Here is a 14117-nt window from a genome sequence, read left to right on the forward strand (position 1 = left end):
GGTCTTCCGTGGCTCGTCGTCTGGTGCCTGCCAGACGAAAAAGGTTGGGGACCACTGCTTTACAGACTATGTAAGGAGATAAGGTCTCAATGTAGCTCAAACATACCACACATTCAGGGATATGAACCAGAACCAAAGCCAGAACCCAGATACAGACAATCATGAGCTGTATTCAGGAGGAAGAATGGTCTCTTGGTTGAAACACTAGACTGGGACTCTCAAAATCTGGCCTCAGTTCCTAGTTGTCACACAGATATTCTGTATGACCTTATACAAGTCAGAATCCCTCTGCACTTCAATACGTTGTATGTAAAATGCAGCTGGGGGGGGCTTTCTTTTTGTTCTTTGTTTGTACAGCACCTAACACAATGGGGTCCTGGTCCATGACTGCAGCTCCTAGGCACTACAATAACACAAATAAGTAATTTCCCTTTCTCCTCCCCTTTTTGAGCATGTTCTCTATTTGGGCTACAGGATCTTTGAAGCAGAGACTGTCCCTCATTATGTGTATGCACAGCTTCTAGCATAACAGGGCCCTGACTTCTGTCAAGACTGCTCTTACTATCATAACACAAACAACAAAAGCATTGATCGTGTTTGAAATTCAGATCCAAAATTTGCAGCTTCAGCCATTTTCGGACACATGTGGGAAATTTCCATTGCCAGGAGACACAGAGGCCTTGCTGGAGAAGAAATCCACAACAGAAGGTTTCACAAGCCAAATAGTTTTTTATACTAATTCTGAGAAGTGGGAAGTTGTTCCAAGCAATGGGAGGGAGACATGAAAGGAGGCATGAAGCCAAGATTGGGAAGAGGCAAAGGAGGCAGATAGGAGACAAACCCCTCTGAAAATCCCAGTCCTAAACCTAAGAGAATTAGGCACCAAACTGTAGTAAATCCACCTCTCCATGAGGTGGCAACTAGGTAAATGGAATAATCCTTCCATCGACCAAGCTGCGATTACAATGAGAGTAAAGTTGATTGAACTACATCACACAGGGCAAGACATTTTTCACAACCCTGAGCTATGTTTCAGGAGCAGACCAGGCCTAAGAAGAACCAGGGCAAGCAGCATAGAAAGGCAAAAAAAGATGTAGGTGGGACCAGAGCTTTATTAAGCCATATACATCTCAAAACCGGTTAGTAAATTAGAGCACAGCAGTGCAGAAGCAGGACTTGCACTATATCCTAGTATATACATTGCACAGCAACCTAGGACTGAAGAGGTCACTCTTGATTACATGGTTAGTAGAAACTGGCAAATCAACAACAGGAGAACTAAGGGACAAAGTACAAATCTGGCATCCAATCCTGCTTATGCATGTGAGTGTTAGTCCCACTAGCTTCAAATGACTACTTAACAAGCACAGATTTTCCCCCCACACAAATGTTTGCAAGACCAGGGCTTAAATATTCAGAATAAAACATACTGCTTGCAGGTATAGCTCAGAGTTTATTTAGTGATAGGCAGCATACTGAAACATGGAATCGAAGTACTAATAATTGAGACTGTGTGTCAACTCCAGGCAGAAGAAAGCAGCTTTTACTTTTTCGGGAGAGTGGTTGGTGGAGTGGGAGTATTACCTAATGTGAAAGAGCACCAAACAGAGCAGAAATTGTCCTGTGCAAAAAAACCAGCAGCCAGCCCAGCTGTACGCAGTTCCAGTCTAAGGTACTTGGCAAGGAATGCCAGCAAGTCACTTTGAACACAGCTGCAGCATTTGGTGGTACCTTGAGAGCCCCTATCTAGAAAAATCTGCTGTTGCAGTTTTGGAAGCTGAACTTTGAAAGTTCTGCAGCAATTCAAAGATCTGTCCCTTTCACTCTTTGAGCATATTTACTTTCTAGCTATGACACAATAAAGCCTCTTTTGCAAAAACTGCATCCTACTAATTAAGAATTCCAAGGATGATCAAATCACCACTGGAAAATATTCAGGATCCAGTACTGATTTTCCAGAGCAAAGACTCTAACCCTCTCAGTCTTGGGAAGATGTAATTTGTAAGGTCCGACCACATCAGTAAAGCTGGAGCAGTTCTTACCTTTGGAGCATGTAATACCTGACCTCTTGAGTTTCCTTTGCAGAATCCTCCATGATGGTCTGCTAGAGGGATTTCCAGATTTTGATTTTGTTTATGACTCATTTACAGCTGCAGCTCTAAATCCAGAAGGAGAAAGCCACAAAGTGCTTCCTTTGAATTTGTATGGTCCCTCTTGGAACTAGATTTGAACAACACCCTGATTGCCTCAGATTTTTAACCTTTGTCTCTCCCTTCCCCACCCTCTTCAGTCTCAGTCTCTCTCTCTCTCTCTCCCTGTGACACATGGTGTGTATACTCAGCTGGGGTAGCAGCTTTCACTGATCTGCATTTGAGAGAAAAGAGTTGATCAGGGAGGAGAAAGAAAAGATCTCCAGGTTATGTAATTGGGTTTAAGAAACAGCACTGCTGCTGCAGTTTTCATGCTGCAAAACAGCTTTCCATTGCAATGATCATTCTCTGCTCACACTCACTAGGGTGAGGTCACTTTAGAAGACACTTTAGATTCCACAGTTTCCCGTTGGTCAGGAATACATGTCAAACACACCCAGAGGCAATGCCTTGGTGTATACATAGATACTGGCCAGTGGATCAGCAAGCACTTGCTCAGAAGATGCATGGATGCATCGGGGGAAGGGGGTGCACTGAGGTGCTCCTTTTTGAGCCAATAATCCCAGAGAAGTCCATCAAGCTGAAAGGATTGCTATCTAGATCAGGTTGAAAATAAAAGTCACCAGGCTGAGCAGATGACACAGAACACGTTTCCACAGTTAATCAGAGGAGAATCAGATGTGAAGCTTCTCCGGTCATATAGGGAAGGATGGTGTGGATTAGACAGGACGAGGGATGGTCCAGTGCACTAGCCTGGAACTCAGGAGACTTCAATTCAATTTCCTGCCATGCCACAGGCTGCTTGTGACACCTAAGTCTTTCTGTGCCTCAGTTCCCCATCTGTAAAATGGGGATAATGATACTTCCTTAGCTCCCAAGGGTACTGTGAGGATAAATACATGAAAGATTGTGAGGCTCTCAGATACTATGGGGATGGAAGCCCTGTAAGTACCTAAGATAGACATAAACATGAGCATCAAGCACACAAGAAAAAGGTACACTGGGGACCTCTGAACACAAAAACCATGAGAAATGTACGTGTATGTAGCAAAAGGTACAATAAATAATAATAATAATATAAGGAGATATACCTATCTCATAGAACTGGAAGGGACCCCAAAAGGTCATTGAGTCCAGCCCCCTGCCTTCACTAGCAGGACCAAGTACTGACTTTTGCACCAGATCCCTAAGTGGCCCCCTCAAGGATTGAGCTCACAACCCTGGGTTTAGCAGGCCAATGCTCAAACCACTGAGCTATCCCTCATCCTGCTCACTATGGGATCAGAACTAGATGCAGAAATTGGATTCTGTTTTCAAATCCTGAAAAGTACAGAGACCCATCTCCAGTCATCACATATTTTAAACTAGTACAGCCCTGATCCCAGTCTGCAGAGGGTCTGCCAGCACGAGTGATGGGAGGGAAACTATACAATCATCCAAAGATCATTTCAATAAGGATGCATCCACAGCAACCAGTAGTTACTTGGCCTATACAGCTCTTAACATGGTACCCTCCGAAGCCTGAAGCAGGACAACAGGGTGCCAGAGCAGTGAAGAGCAAGGCCAGTGCTTTGAGTCAAAGAGAGGAGCTAGAAATAGGGGCACATGGGGAGGTATGTTCAGGCAGAAAGTCCTGTGTGGATAGGGTGACCAGATGTCCCAATTCTATAGGGACAGTCCCGATATTTGGGGCTTTTTCTTATATAGGCACCTATTACCCTCCACTCCCATCCCGATTTTTCACACTTTCTATCTGGTCACTCTATATGTGGATCCAATTTCCCTGAGCTTTATCAGTAGAAAGGTGGAAGGGCACAGTGACACCTTGTGGCTGCAGAGAAGGATGCAGATAGAGCATCTGGAGTGCAAGGGAATCTCTTCTGAGTAGAGAACAATGGTGACCAAAGACTTAGTGGAAGGGTCTGAGCTGCAAAAATTTGGATCTGGATGTCAGCCCCCAACACACACAGAATTTGGGGTGTTCAGTTCTGGAGATTTGGTTGGTCCTTTGTACAAAAGCCATGGAATTTGGCTGTGTTCTGGATTCCGACACCCAAAGTTTGGGGCGAGTGCTCAGATGCTGGTTGTGCGGGAACATGACTGCTTCTGTCCCTTCCTGACAGGATAGAGAAGGAAGGGAAGAAGCAAGCACTGAGGGGCTGCTGCTGTCAGTTCCTTCATCAGTGGCAAGATTCCTTCAGGCTACAGGCACCGCTCATGGAAGTGCTCCAGGCTACTCTAAACCAAACCACACGCTGTTGAGATGGGGAACCTGGGATGCCAGGGACCCAAGCTGCTTCGCCTACCCCCCTCGAGATTAACACCCACCCTTTCATCCCAGCATTAACAAGCATGGGCACAGCAGATGCAATACTTCTTCTAGGGCGCAGGCCTGTTTAATCACTTTGTGACTAATGAAGCAACTGGCATGTTCACCCAACAACTAAATGCATCACTTCCACTGATGGCCTTTGCTTACATTCACGGAGTGCTGGGGACCTTTGGAGGCAGGGCCACACTTCAAAATGTATCAGCACAATAGAGCTAGTCAGAAAAATTGCCACAAAACATTTTTCCCCATAGGAATTTGCCAATATTGAAACACTGCATAGAAACAGTCGAATTTCAATGAACTTCCAGGGGAACCCAGGCAGGATTCTATTGGAAACCTGCCTAGTTCCCTGCCAACTCCCTCACCCAGCTCCTCCATAGCCCGCCTGGTGGGCTATTGGGGAAGAGGGGTCCAAGACTCCAGGGCAGCCCACCACATGGACTGCGCAAGCTCCCAGGTCCTTGACAGCCTGCCAGGTGGGCTACAGCAGAGCTGGCACTCCCAGCTCCCCTTCCACCCATCAGGCAGACTACAATGTCTGCCAAATGTTCAAGCCCCCCACGTCCCAAACCCACTCAGTCTCTGAACTTCGGAACCATGGGAGAATAAATCTATCGCCTCTGCTACAAGTATAACAAGCCTGGAGCAGCCACAACACTGGCTAAAAACATGAATCATGTCTGCTAGCAGCTGAATTCACTGTGAGGTATGCTACCAAATCAGTGCACATGACTTTGGTGCAACACATCCTCAAGAGACATTCCGCACAAGGATAGCACCATTCTGATATGATACTGCCCCCCCACCCAGACACACACAAACACACTGCAAAGGTTCTTTCCTGAGCATCTAACTACACAGACACTGTCCATGTTACCCTAATTACAGTAAACACAAAAAATTCATCCTCTCTTTGGCACCAGGCCCATCGTTAGACAAAAAGACAAACTTATGCTGTTGTCTCCCATTCAGATCTCTTAACAAATGGAGAGCATCCATTTTAGACACATACCTGACACACATTCCAACTAGGAGCCTGCATTGATCCCAGCACTGTAACATGCCTATCAGTGACGTAGCAGTTTATTCCAGAGGCAGTGATGCATTAGCTGGCTTGTTTGCAATGCAGTCTTAAGCAGACTGCAGCACGCGTGCACACACACTCCCACACACACACAAACCCCGAAAGGATTATTTTGCACACTAGGCCTGCAAAGGGTGTGGAGAGGCAGCTTTGATCACGAATGCAGTGTTTTTTTACTCATGCTGATTTAGAGATGTATCTGATCTGAGTGGGAAGCTTTAAGCACAGCTAAAGCAACCATATTATGACCTGCTCCAGTTTCAGAGCTGCTCTTGCAAGCTATTTTACTGAGACACACAGATAAAGCAAGTGTGCACCCATGCAGTCTAGAAAGCGAAGCAGCTTTTGGGGGCTATTTTAGACAGAGGAAATGGCTGAACATGCTTTGGGTAAGAAGTAAGAAGGCTATCTGGGGAAGAGGACTGACTGGACTTAACCAAATACAGGAGTTCTATTTCTGAACCCTTGAAGGGTTACATGTCATACTTCATCCTATAGGTGTCAACAAAATGACATCAGTGGTCTCAGATCTGTTTGCTTGAAAGGCCAGTGCTTACGGACCTTAAGTCATTAAAGATTGGGCACAATAGAGCAGTAGTTCTCAACCAGAAGTACAATACCCCTGGGGATATGCAGAGGACTTCCAGGGGGTGCATCAACTCATCTAGATATTTGCCTCGTTTTACAACAGGCTACATAAAAAGCACTAACTGAAGTCAGCACAAACTAAAATTTCAGACAAATAAAATGGGGAAGCAATTTCAGTAATAATGTGCTGTGACACTTTATATTTTTATGTCTGATTTTGTAAGCAACTCGTTTTTAAGTGAGGTGAAACTTGGGGTACGCAAGACATCAGACTCCTGCAAGGGCTGCAGTAGTCTGGAAAGGTTGAGAAAAACTGCGATAAAACACAGATCATCCCCTTTATTGCTCAGCATGTTCCCCACACTGATATCCATGTGAATTGTGAGCAATGATGGAGGGGAGACTGCAGCCCATAATAATTATTCTGGAACCAAAAACCACAGGACCCAGCCTAGCCGAAGGACTGATTGATTTCATGCCTCCAAAACAAGATTCCTTTTTCCTGCGCTGGGTACTTTGGTTGCAACAGCTGCAAAGTCGTCGGCATTGTGACATTTCTCATTTGGAAGAAACACATTTTCTTTTTATAAATCACAAATCCAATCTCTCAATTATCTGCCATCCTGCATTTGTACAGCTGGCCTGTATATTATATTTGTCCAAGCTAGATTGTAAACTCTTCAGCACTAGGGTTACCATATCTCATAAATAAAAAAAGAGGACCCTCCACGGGCCATGGCCCCGCCCATTTCCCCACCCCCTAGCCCCGCCCCAACTCCGCCCCTTCCCCCACCCTAACTCCGCCCCCTCCTCCCTCCCACTCCCAGCCAGGGGGAAAGGGCTGCCCCAGTGCTACCAGCAACACGATTTCCCGGGCAGCCCCCAGCCGGCGCTTCCCCAGCGCAGCTGGTGCCCGGGAGGGGAAGCGCCCAGCCGGGGGCGCAGGGTCTGGAGGCTGCCCAGCAAACCGTGAAGCCGGTAGCGCTCGGGCTTTGGGCAGCCCGCATGCCTCCGGACCCTGTGCCCCCAGCCGGGCACTTCCCCTCCGGGGCTCCGGCGGCTCTGCGTAACTTACACTGTATAAGTTACACAGAGCCGAAGAGGAGCAGAGCCTCCGCAGCTGGAGGCTCTGCTCCTCTTAGGCTCTGTTTAAGAGCCGGGCTGCCCCAGCGCTACCGGCTTTGGGCAGCCCCCGTGCCTCCGGACCCTGCGCCGCCGGAGCCCGGGAGGGGAAGTGCCCGGCTGGGGGCGCAGGGTCCAGAGGCAAGGGGGCTGCCCGAAGCCGGTAGCTCTCGGGCAGCCCGGTTCTTAAACAGAGCCTCCAGCGGCTGGGGCTCTGTGTAACTGACACTGTGTCAGTTACACAGAGCCCCTGCGGCTGGAGGCTTTTCTCCTCTTTGGCGCTGTGTAACTGACACTGGGTCAGTTACACAGAGCCCCGGGGGCTGGAGGCTCCAGCCGCCCCCGCTCTGTTTAAGAGCTGGGCTGCCCAAGCGCTACCGGCTTCGGGCAGCCCCGTGCCTCCAGACCCTGCGCCCCCAGCCGGGCACTTCCCCTCCCGGGCTCCGGCGGCGCAGGGTCTGGAGGCACAGGGCTGCCCGAAGCCGGTAGCGGTCGGGCAGCCCGGCTCTTAAATAGAGCCGCGGGGACTGGAGCCTCCAGCCACCGGGGCTGTGTGTAACTGACACAGTGTCAGTTACACAGAGCCAGGCTGCCCGAGAGCTACCGGCTTCGGGCAGCCCAGTGCCTGGAGACCCTGCGCCGCCGGAGCCCGGGAGGGGAAGTGCCCGGCTGGGGGCGCAGGGTCTGGAGGCACGGGGCTGCCCGAAGCCGGTAGCGCTCGGGCAGCCCGGCTCTTAAACAGAGCCTCCAGCGGCTGGGGCTCTGTGTAACTGACACTGTGTCAGTTACACACAGCCCCGGCGGCTGGAGGCTCCAGTCCCGGCGGCTCTATTTAAGAGCCGGGCTGCCCGAGCGCTACGGGCTTCGGGCAGCCCCGTGCCTCCAGACCCTGCGCCCCCAGCCGGGCACTTCCCCTCCCGGGCTCCGGCGGCGCAGGGTCTCCAGGCACGGGGCTGCCCGAAGCCGGTAGCGTTCAGGCAGCCGGGCTCTTAAACAGAGCCGCCATTTTCCCGGACATGTTCCGCTTTTTGGCAATTCCCCCCGGACGGGGGTTTGACTGCCGAAAAGCCGGACATGTCCGGGAAAAAAAGGACGTATGGTAACCCTATTCAGCACAAGAACCTTGTCTTATGCATTCTTGTCTTACTACCTGTCCTTCCAGCAGGCCTCGTGTGCAAAGGAATTGCATTGCAATTGCATTGCATAAGGAACAAACCAGATTAATTCCTGGTATGATTCCAATTAAGCCAGTAGAGTTACATTCTGTATGAAATTGGCACAGTAGCTTCAATTGAGGATGATAAAGTCAGATTCCAAGTACAGACAGAAAGCTGGGAGTCACTAAGAATTTGCATTGTAAACAGAAACCATGTTTCTGACACCCCTTCTCTCACTATTCGTACCTTACTCCAAGAGCAGTTCCACCAATTTCAATGGGATTATTCCGCAAAGTAACGATTGTACAGCAGTGAAGGTAATAGAATCTGGCCTACAGATGACACCACCAGAGGGATTGCCTTTGAATTTCAGGAAAGGGGATGAGGTGAGGATTAGATTCAAATCCCTGAATTCATATTTTCCACTCTGGTTTTGGTTCAGCGTTGGATCCAAAGCAGGAAGGGGCTGTTCAATTTCAGTACCAAGATGTCCTCCAAATCTAGCAAGAGCAACTAAACTGGTGACATTTCTGCCATTTTGGGGCAAAACTCCACGAGATTTTGGTGCCATCAGGCTCAAACTCTAGTTTTAAATCTACAATTAAATTCAAATCCTGAGCCCTATAATCTAAATTTAATCCACCATCCACATACCAGTTCCTGGGGCCAGCACTTACTAAAAAGTCTTTTTTTTTTTTTTTAAATCTGATCCTCCACGTAATTCTGCAAGTTCCTGTAATATCAGCCAGTTAGTTTTCAAGTGAAGTTACACTGCAGAGACAAGGGTATTTAAACAAAACAAAAAATCAAATTGCCCCCCTACACAGTTGAATTTGCAGCAGCACTGAAGAGCTCCACAAGGGATGACGTCTAGTGCTCCTTGTCATGAAAGTTTAAAGGTGAAATGGAGGGAAATATTTGTGCCTTTTACAGTGAACAGCTTCAAACGTTTCTCCCAAAATTTCCTACCCAAAAGGTTTTGCTCAAGGAGGATAGCCTTGTAATTAAAAACACAGTATTAGAAGTCAGAAGATCTGGGTTATTTCCCAGCACAGCGAGCTCCTACACTTCCTTGTGCCTCAGTTTTCCTCTCCATAAAATAGGAACACTGATACTTCCCTGTTTCCCAGATGTATTGCAGGACTTAATTCACGTAGGGCCCTGCCAATGCCCATTGAAGTCAGTAGGAGACCTTCCACTGATTTCAATGTGCCTCTGATTGGGCCTCTAAATGTCCAAAAAGCACATAGTAGGCCCAATATTTTGAGGTGCTGAGTGCCTCCTAACTATAATGGGAATGGAGGGCATTTAGCAGACCTCAGGAGAGGGCTCTAAAATTCTTAGATGGAAGGTTTTATTAAATTGCAAAATATACTTTATCCTTTTAATTAGAAAGATCTTCTATGTGAATAGATATATCACTCAGCACTATGGAATCACAGCATGATTCTGAGTAGATTATCAAAATCTTCCAACAAAAAGGGACTCTGGACTTAGTACTTCTAATGTAAAAGCAGGGGAGGAAAGGATAAAAAAATATATTGAGGGCGGAAAAAGCAACATTCCTCTTCGTACATCTCAAAAAGAGCAGGATGGAGGCACAAACACTTTTCAATTTGATTTGCAGATCACCTTCTCTTATTTATTGTATTGAGCGGGTGGAATAGTAGGATGGATTTTAGAAGAGCTGCTTGACAATTTAAGAAAAGGAAGAAATAAAGAGTTTGCTTTAGGTTATGCTGGTGACATGTAGTTACAAAACCATCCCCTTTTTAATGGGCACAGGGCCTGATCCAAAGCCCTATCCAAATGCAGTAAGAGACCTTTCCATTCATTTTAGTAGGTATTGCATCAGGCACATAGTTTAGACCCAAAATTTAGATTTTGGGGCTTTTTAAAATAAAAATAAAAAAAACTTTATACTACTGAATGACTAGAGCGTTTTCAATGTAATGCAATTTTCAAGGCAATTTCAACATCCCGTAGCAGTGTTGCAAACTCAGGCTCAGCAATATTACAATGGTGTTTGAGAACCAGAAAGCAAAAAGGAGTGTAAACAAAGTGAATTGGCTATGCTAGTTTCACTGGCTAGACTAAGTGAAGTGCAAAGGACAACCAAACCGCATCAATGGTGAAGGCTAAGGATTGGGAGGGAGAAGAGATTGATAGAAATTATTTGTTTTGGCAATGCCTCCTTTAAGATAGACATTTATGCAAGTTGCTGAAATAAAACTGTATCGGGGACATGCATCACCCTCCTATCTGCTGAGCGAATAGTTGTCGACCTATGGCAAAGAAGGCGAAAGGGAGGAAAGCAACCCTGCTGCCCTCAGCAAGCAACACAGAATTTCACTTCATTAATGGCCTTCTGTCTGGGAGATGCAAGCTCTGATGCAAGTCTCCTCAAACAGGCCTCAGCAGTACCATGGTAACTGGTGGCACAGAGAGCAGATTAAGGGAGGAGCCTTCAATTCAAGTAGTGGCCACGTGGCTGGAAATCCGGAGAGGACCTGGAAGGGGAGAAATCAGATCAGTGAAGGAAAATTTCCTACACAACAGTGCATGGTTTGGAAATTCCAGAGCAAGGCCTGATCGTTCCTAAACTTAAGTATGCATCTGAGATATGCCAATGGAACTGCTAATGTGCATAAGGTTGCACAGGTGCTTAAAACTTTGCAGGATTAAAGTAGGGTTACCATATTTCCTCATTAAAAAAAGAGGACACTCCACGGGGCCCTGGCCTCACCCCCAGCCCCACCCCAACTCTGCCTCTTCCCCCAAAGTCCCTGCCCCAACTCTGCTCCCTCCCCTGAGCATCCCACATTCCCCCTCCTCCCTCCCAGCCGCAAAACAGCTGCCCGAGCGCTACCAGCTTCACGGTTTGCTTCCCCAGCGCAGCCAGAGCCCGGGAGGGAAAGCGCCCGGCCGGGGGCGCAGGGTCTGGAGGTCTGGGGGCTGCCCGGCAAACCGTGAAGCCGGTAGCGCTCGGGCAGCTCGGCTCTTCAGCTACACAGAGCTGAGGTGTCTGGGGGGAGCAGCAGCAGCCATCACGGGGGAAACTGCCTGCAGCTAGCAGCCTGCGGGAGCCGCAAGGTAAGCAGGGGACTGGGGCAGGGATGCCGGCAAAGCTATTTTCCCGGACGTGTTCAGCTTTTTGGCAATTCCCCCCAGACGGGGATTTGAGGACCAAAAAGCCGGACATGTCCGGGAAAAACCGGACGTATGGTAACCCTACCTAACTGCCCCCCAGGACTCCACCCCCTACCTAAGCCTCCCTGCTCCTTGTCCCCTCCTGAGACCTTCTCCCCATCCTACCTGTCCCCTGACTGCCCCCTCCTGAGACCCTCCCCCCATCCTAACTGGTCCCCTAGGACCCTACCCCCTACCTGTCCCCTGACTGCCCCAACCCTTATACACACCCCCAGAGAGACACCAGGGACTACCACGCCCCATCCAACCACTCCCCTTCCCCTGACAGCCCCCCCCCAGAACTCTCGACCCATCTAAACCTCTCTGCTCCCTGTCCCCTGACTGTCCCCTCCTGGGACCCCTGCTCCTAACTGCCCTCCAGAACCCCAACCCCCTACCTAAGCCTCCCTGTTCATATCCCCTAACTGCCCCCGTAGGACCCTACCCCTTACCTGTACCCTGACTGCCCAAAACCTTACACCCACAACCCCCAGACAGCCCCCTCCGAATTCCTGACCCATCATACCCTCCCCCTGCTCCCTGTCTCTTGACTGCCCCCTCCAGAACCTCCCTGCCCCTTCTCCGACCCTCTGGCCCCTTACCGTGCCGCTCAGAACAGCATGTCGGGCTCCATGCACAGCCCGACACGCTGCCACGCTCCCCCATGGAGTGCATAGCCCGGTTCCCGCCCTCGCAGAGTGCTGCAGAGCGGCGCGCTGGGCAGGGGGAGGAGCTCCAGACTGCCGGAGGCCCGTTGCGAACGGCCGGCCGGCTGCGAATGCAGGGAGGGGGAGGGAGGGAGAGAGAGGAGGGGAGTGATCTCAGCTGCAGGGGAGAGGAGGGGGAAGCGGAGGAGGGGCTCTCTCTGGCTGCCAGAGCCCCATGCAAGTGGCACCATCCGGCCGGCTGCCCTGTCAGCCGCGCACGCTCTGCATTTACAAATTCCCCCCGGATGCTATTTTTAACTGAGAAAAGCCAGACATGTCCGGGGGAATCCGGACGAATGGTAACCCTAATTAAAGCCTACTTGTTTAACTTAAAATAAAACACAAAAATAGATCAGCTGTTTGGTTGGTGCTCTGTGCTATCATGCCAAGTTCAAGGTCAGGTCTGGCATTTCATCTGGCTGCCCAGTCTAAAGTGCTCAAGACATCCCTCTCAGTATCAAAATTAGGGCCTCATTCTGAGAAGACTTCAACATGTGAATCACTGCTCACATGAGTCTCAGTAATTCAGTGGACTACTCACCTGGTTAAAGTTTGTCTATGGAAATCTTCTGGTAATGAGGCAGAAAGGGCCAAATTCTCTGTGGGATTAACTCCAGTGACTTAATGGAGTTACACTCACAGGTAAAGATCCAATTCTGCAAGCGATTCTTCACAAGAACAACTCTGCACCAGCCCAGTAACTTACTATACTGGGGCCTAAAGATGTAAACAGAAAAAAAAGTGTGCAGAATTTCCTTGATTTTAATATGGGTTTTAAACAAGATGCCATCTTGAAAATGTTAGTAAAAGTCAAGAACAATTTATTAAATATTTACTTAATCACATTGTGACAAAAGAACCCCAAAGTGCTTTCCAAGTTAATGCATTCAGGAGTTATTTTAACCACTATTGAAACACTGGATGGACCACAGCAGCTGTTTAACAGCTCCCGGCAACTCTACACAGCATACCAGAACCGGAGTGCTGTCTTCCATCAGAAGAAATCAGCGAACCCCAAAGACACAATGTTGTGCTAGTGCATGAGAAAATGAAACTGACCAGAAACAAAACACCAGTCAAGTTTTACTGTCCAAGTTGTGTAAAGTGCAAAAAGTATACAGACAGTACAAATGAAAGATGTTTGAAAGATGTTCAGTCGTAATGCAAGATGCTTTTATAACATAGAGGGGTTAAGGGAATTATTTTTAAACACGTGTTTTCTGTTCACAGTGCCCCTTTAACAGGTGGAACAGTACAGCAAAGCAATTTTCAGTAGTATACAGACAGGCACAGCTTTATAACAATATTCTGATCTGTCTGCTTGTTTTTTCAGTACGCGTTTTTCTTGCTAAACAGAGGAAGATGTGCCACATGCCAGCTGAAAGCCCATGATCTGATCATAGTTTTTCAAATCAGTCAACTGATGACCAACTGGCACAAGTAGACCATATGGACTTCTAGCTGGAATGGGAGTTTACCTTGCACATCTTGTCTCAGCAAGGGTTTCTTTAGCAACATCATAGCATTTAGTAAGTGGAGTTTTCTGTCAATTCCAATGTTCTATTCTCTTCTGTTCACCAAAACAGAATTTGATTATCTCACAGTGTCTATGAGCAGAGACTAACAAGTTTTAAATCAACTCTGATAAAGGTGGAAAAAAAAAACAACACACAATCTAGATACTGAAATACAGAAATGTGACTTGGCATACTGAATGACCATTACCGGCTCCTGATTTATGGATTACATGCAATCATCTGATAGGATCTCAGCTAATACAAATACGTT

The 14117-nt window shown here is 48.1% G+C and overlaps 1 protein-coding gene across 12 annotated transcripts in view; it reads right to left on the minus strand.

Moving 5' to 3' along the window:
- The window catches only part of ACACA (acetyl-CoA carboxylase alpha), a 219650-nt gene that overhangs the window by 164800 nt on the left and 40733 nt on the right, over positions 1 to 14117 (minus strand). Inside the window, exon 1 of one of the 12 annotated variants that reach the window (XM_054008126.1) lies at positions 2043 to 2179. The exons of 10 other annotated variants lie outside the window; for them this stretch is intronic. In XM_054008126.1, coding sequence (XP_053864101.1) covers positions 2043 to 2095 — 53 coding nt within the window. In that variant the 5' untranslated portion in view covers positions 2096 to 2179. Of the gene's footprint in view, positions 1 to 2042; positions 2180 to 14117 lie in introns of those variants that run through there. One more of the 12 variants, XM_054008127.1, reaches the window with a different exon arrangement.

Source organism: Malaclemys terrapin, chromosome 18, assembly GCF_027887155.1.
Source record: "Malaclemys terrapin pileata isolate rMalTer1 chromosome 18, rMalTer1.hap1, whole genome shotgun sequence".
In the NCBI taxonomy this organism is placed as follows: Eukaryota; Metazoa; Chordata; order Testudines; family Emydidae; genus Malaclemys; species Malaclemys terrapin.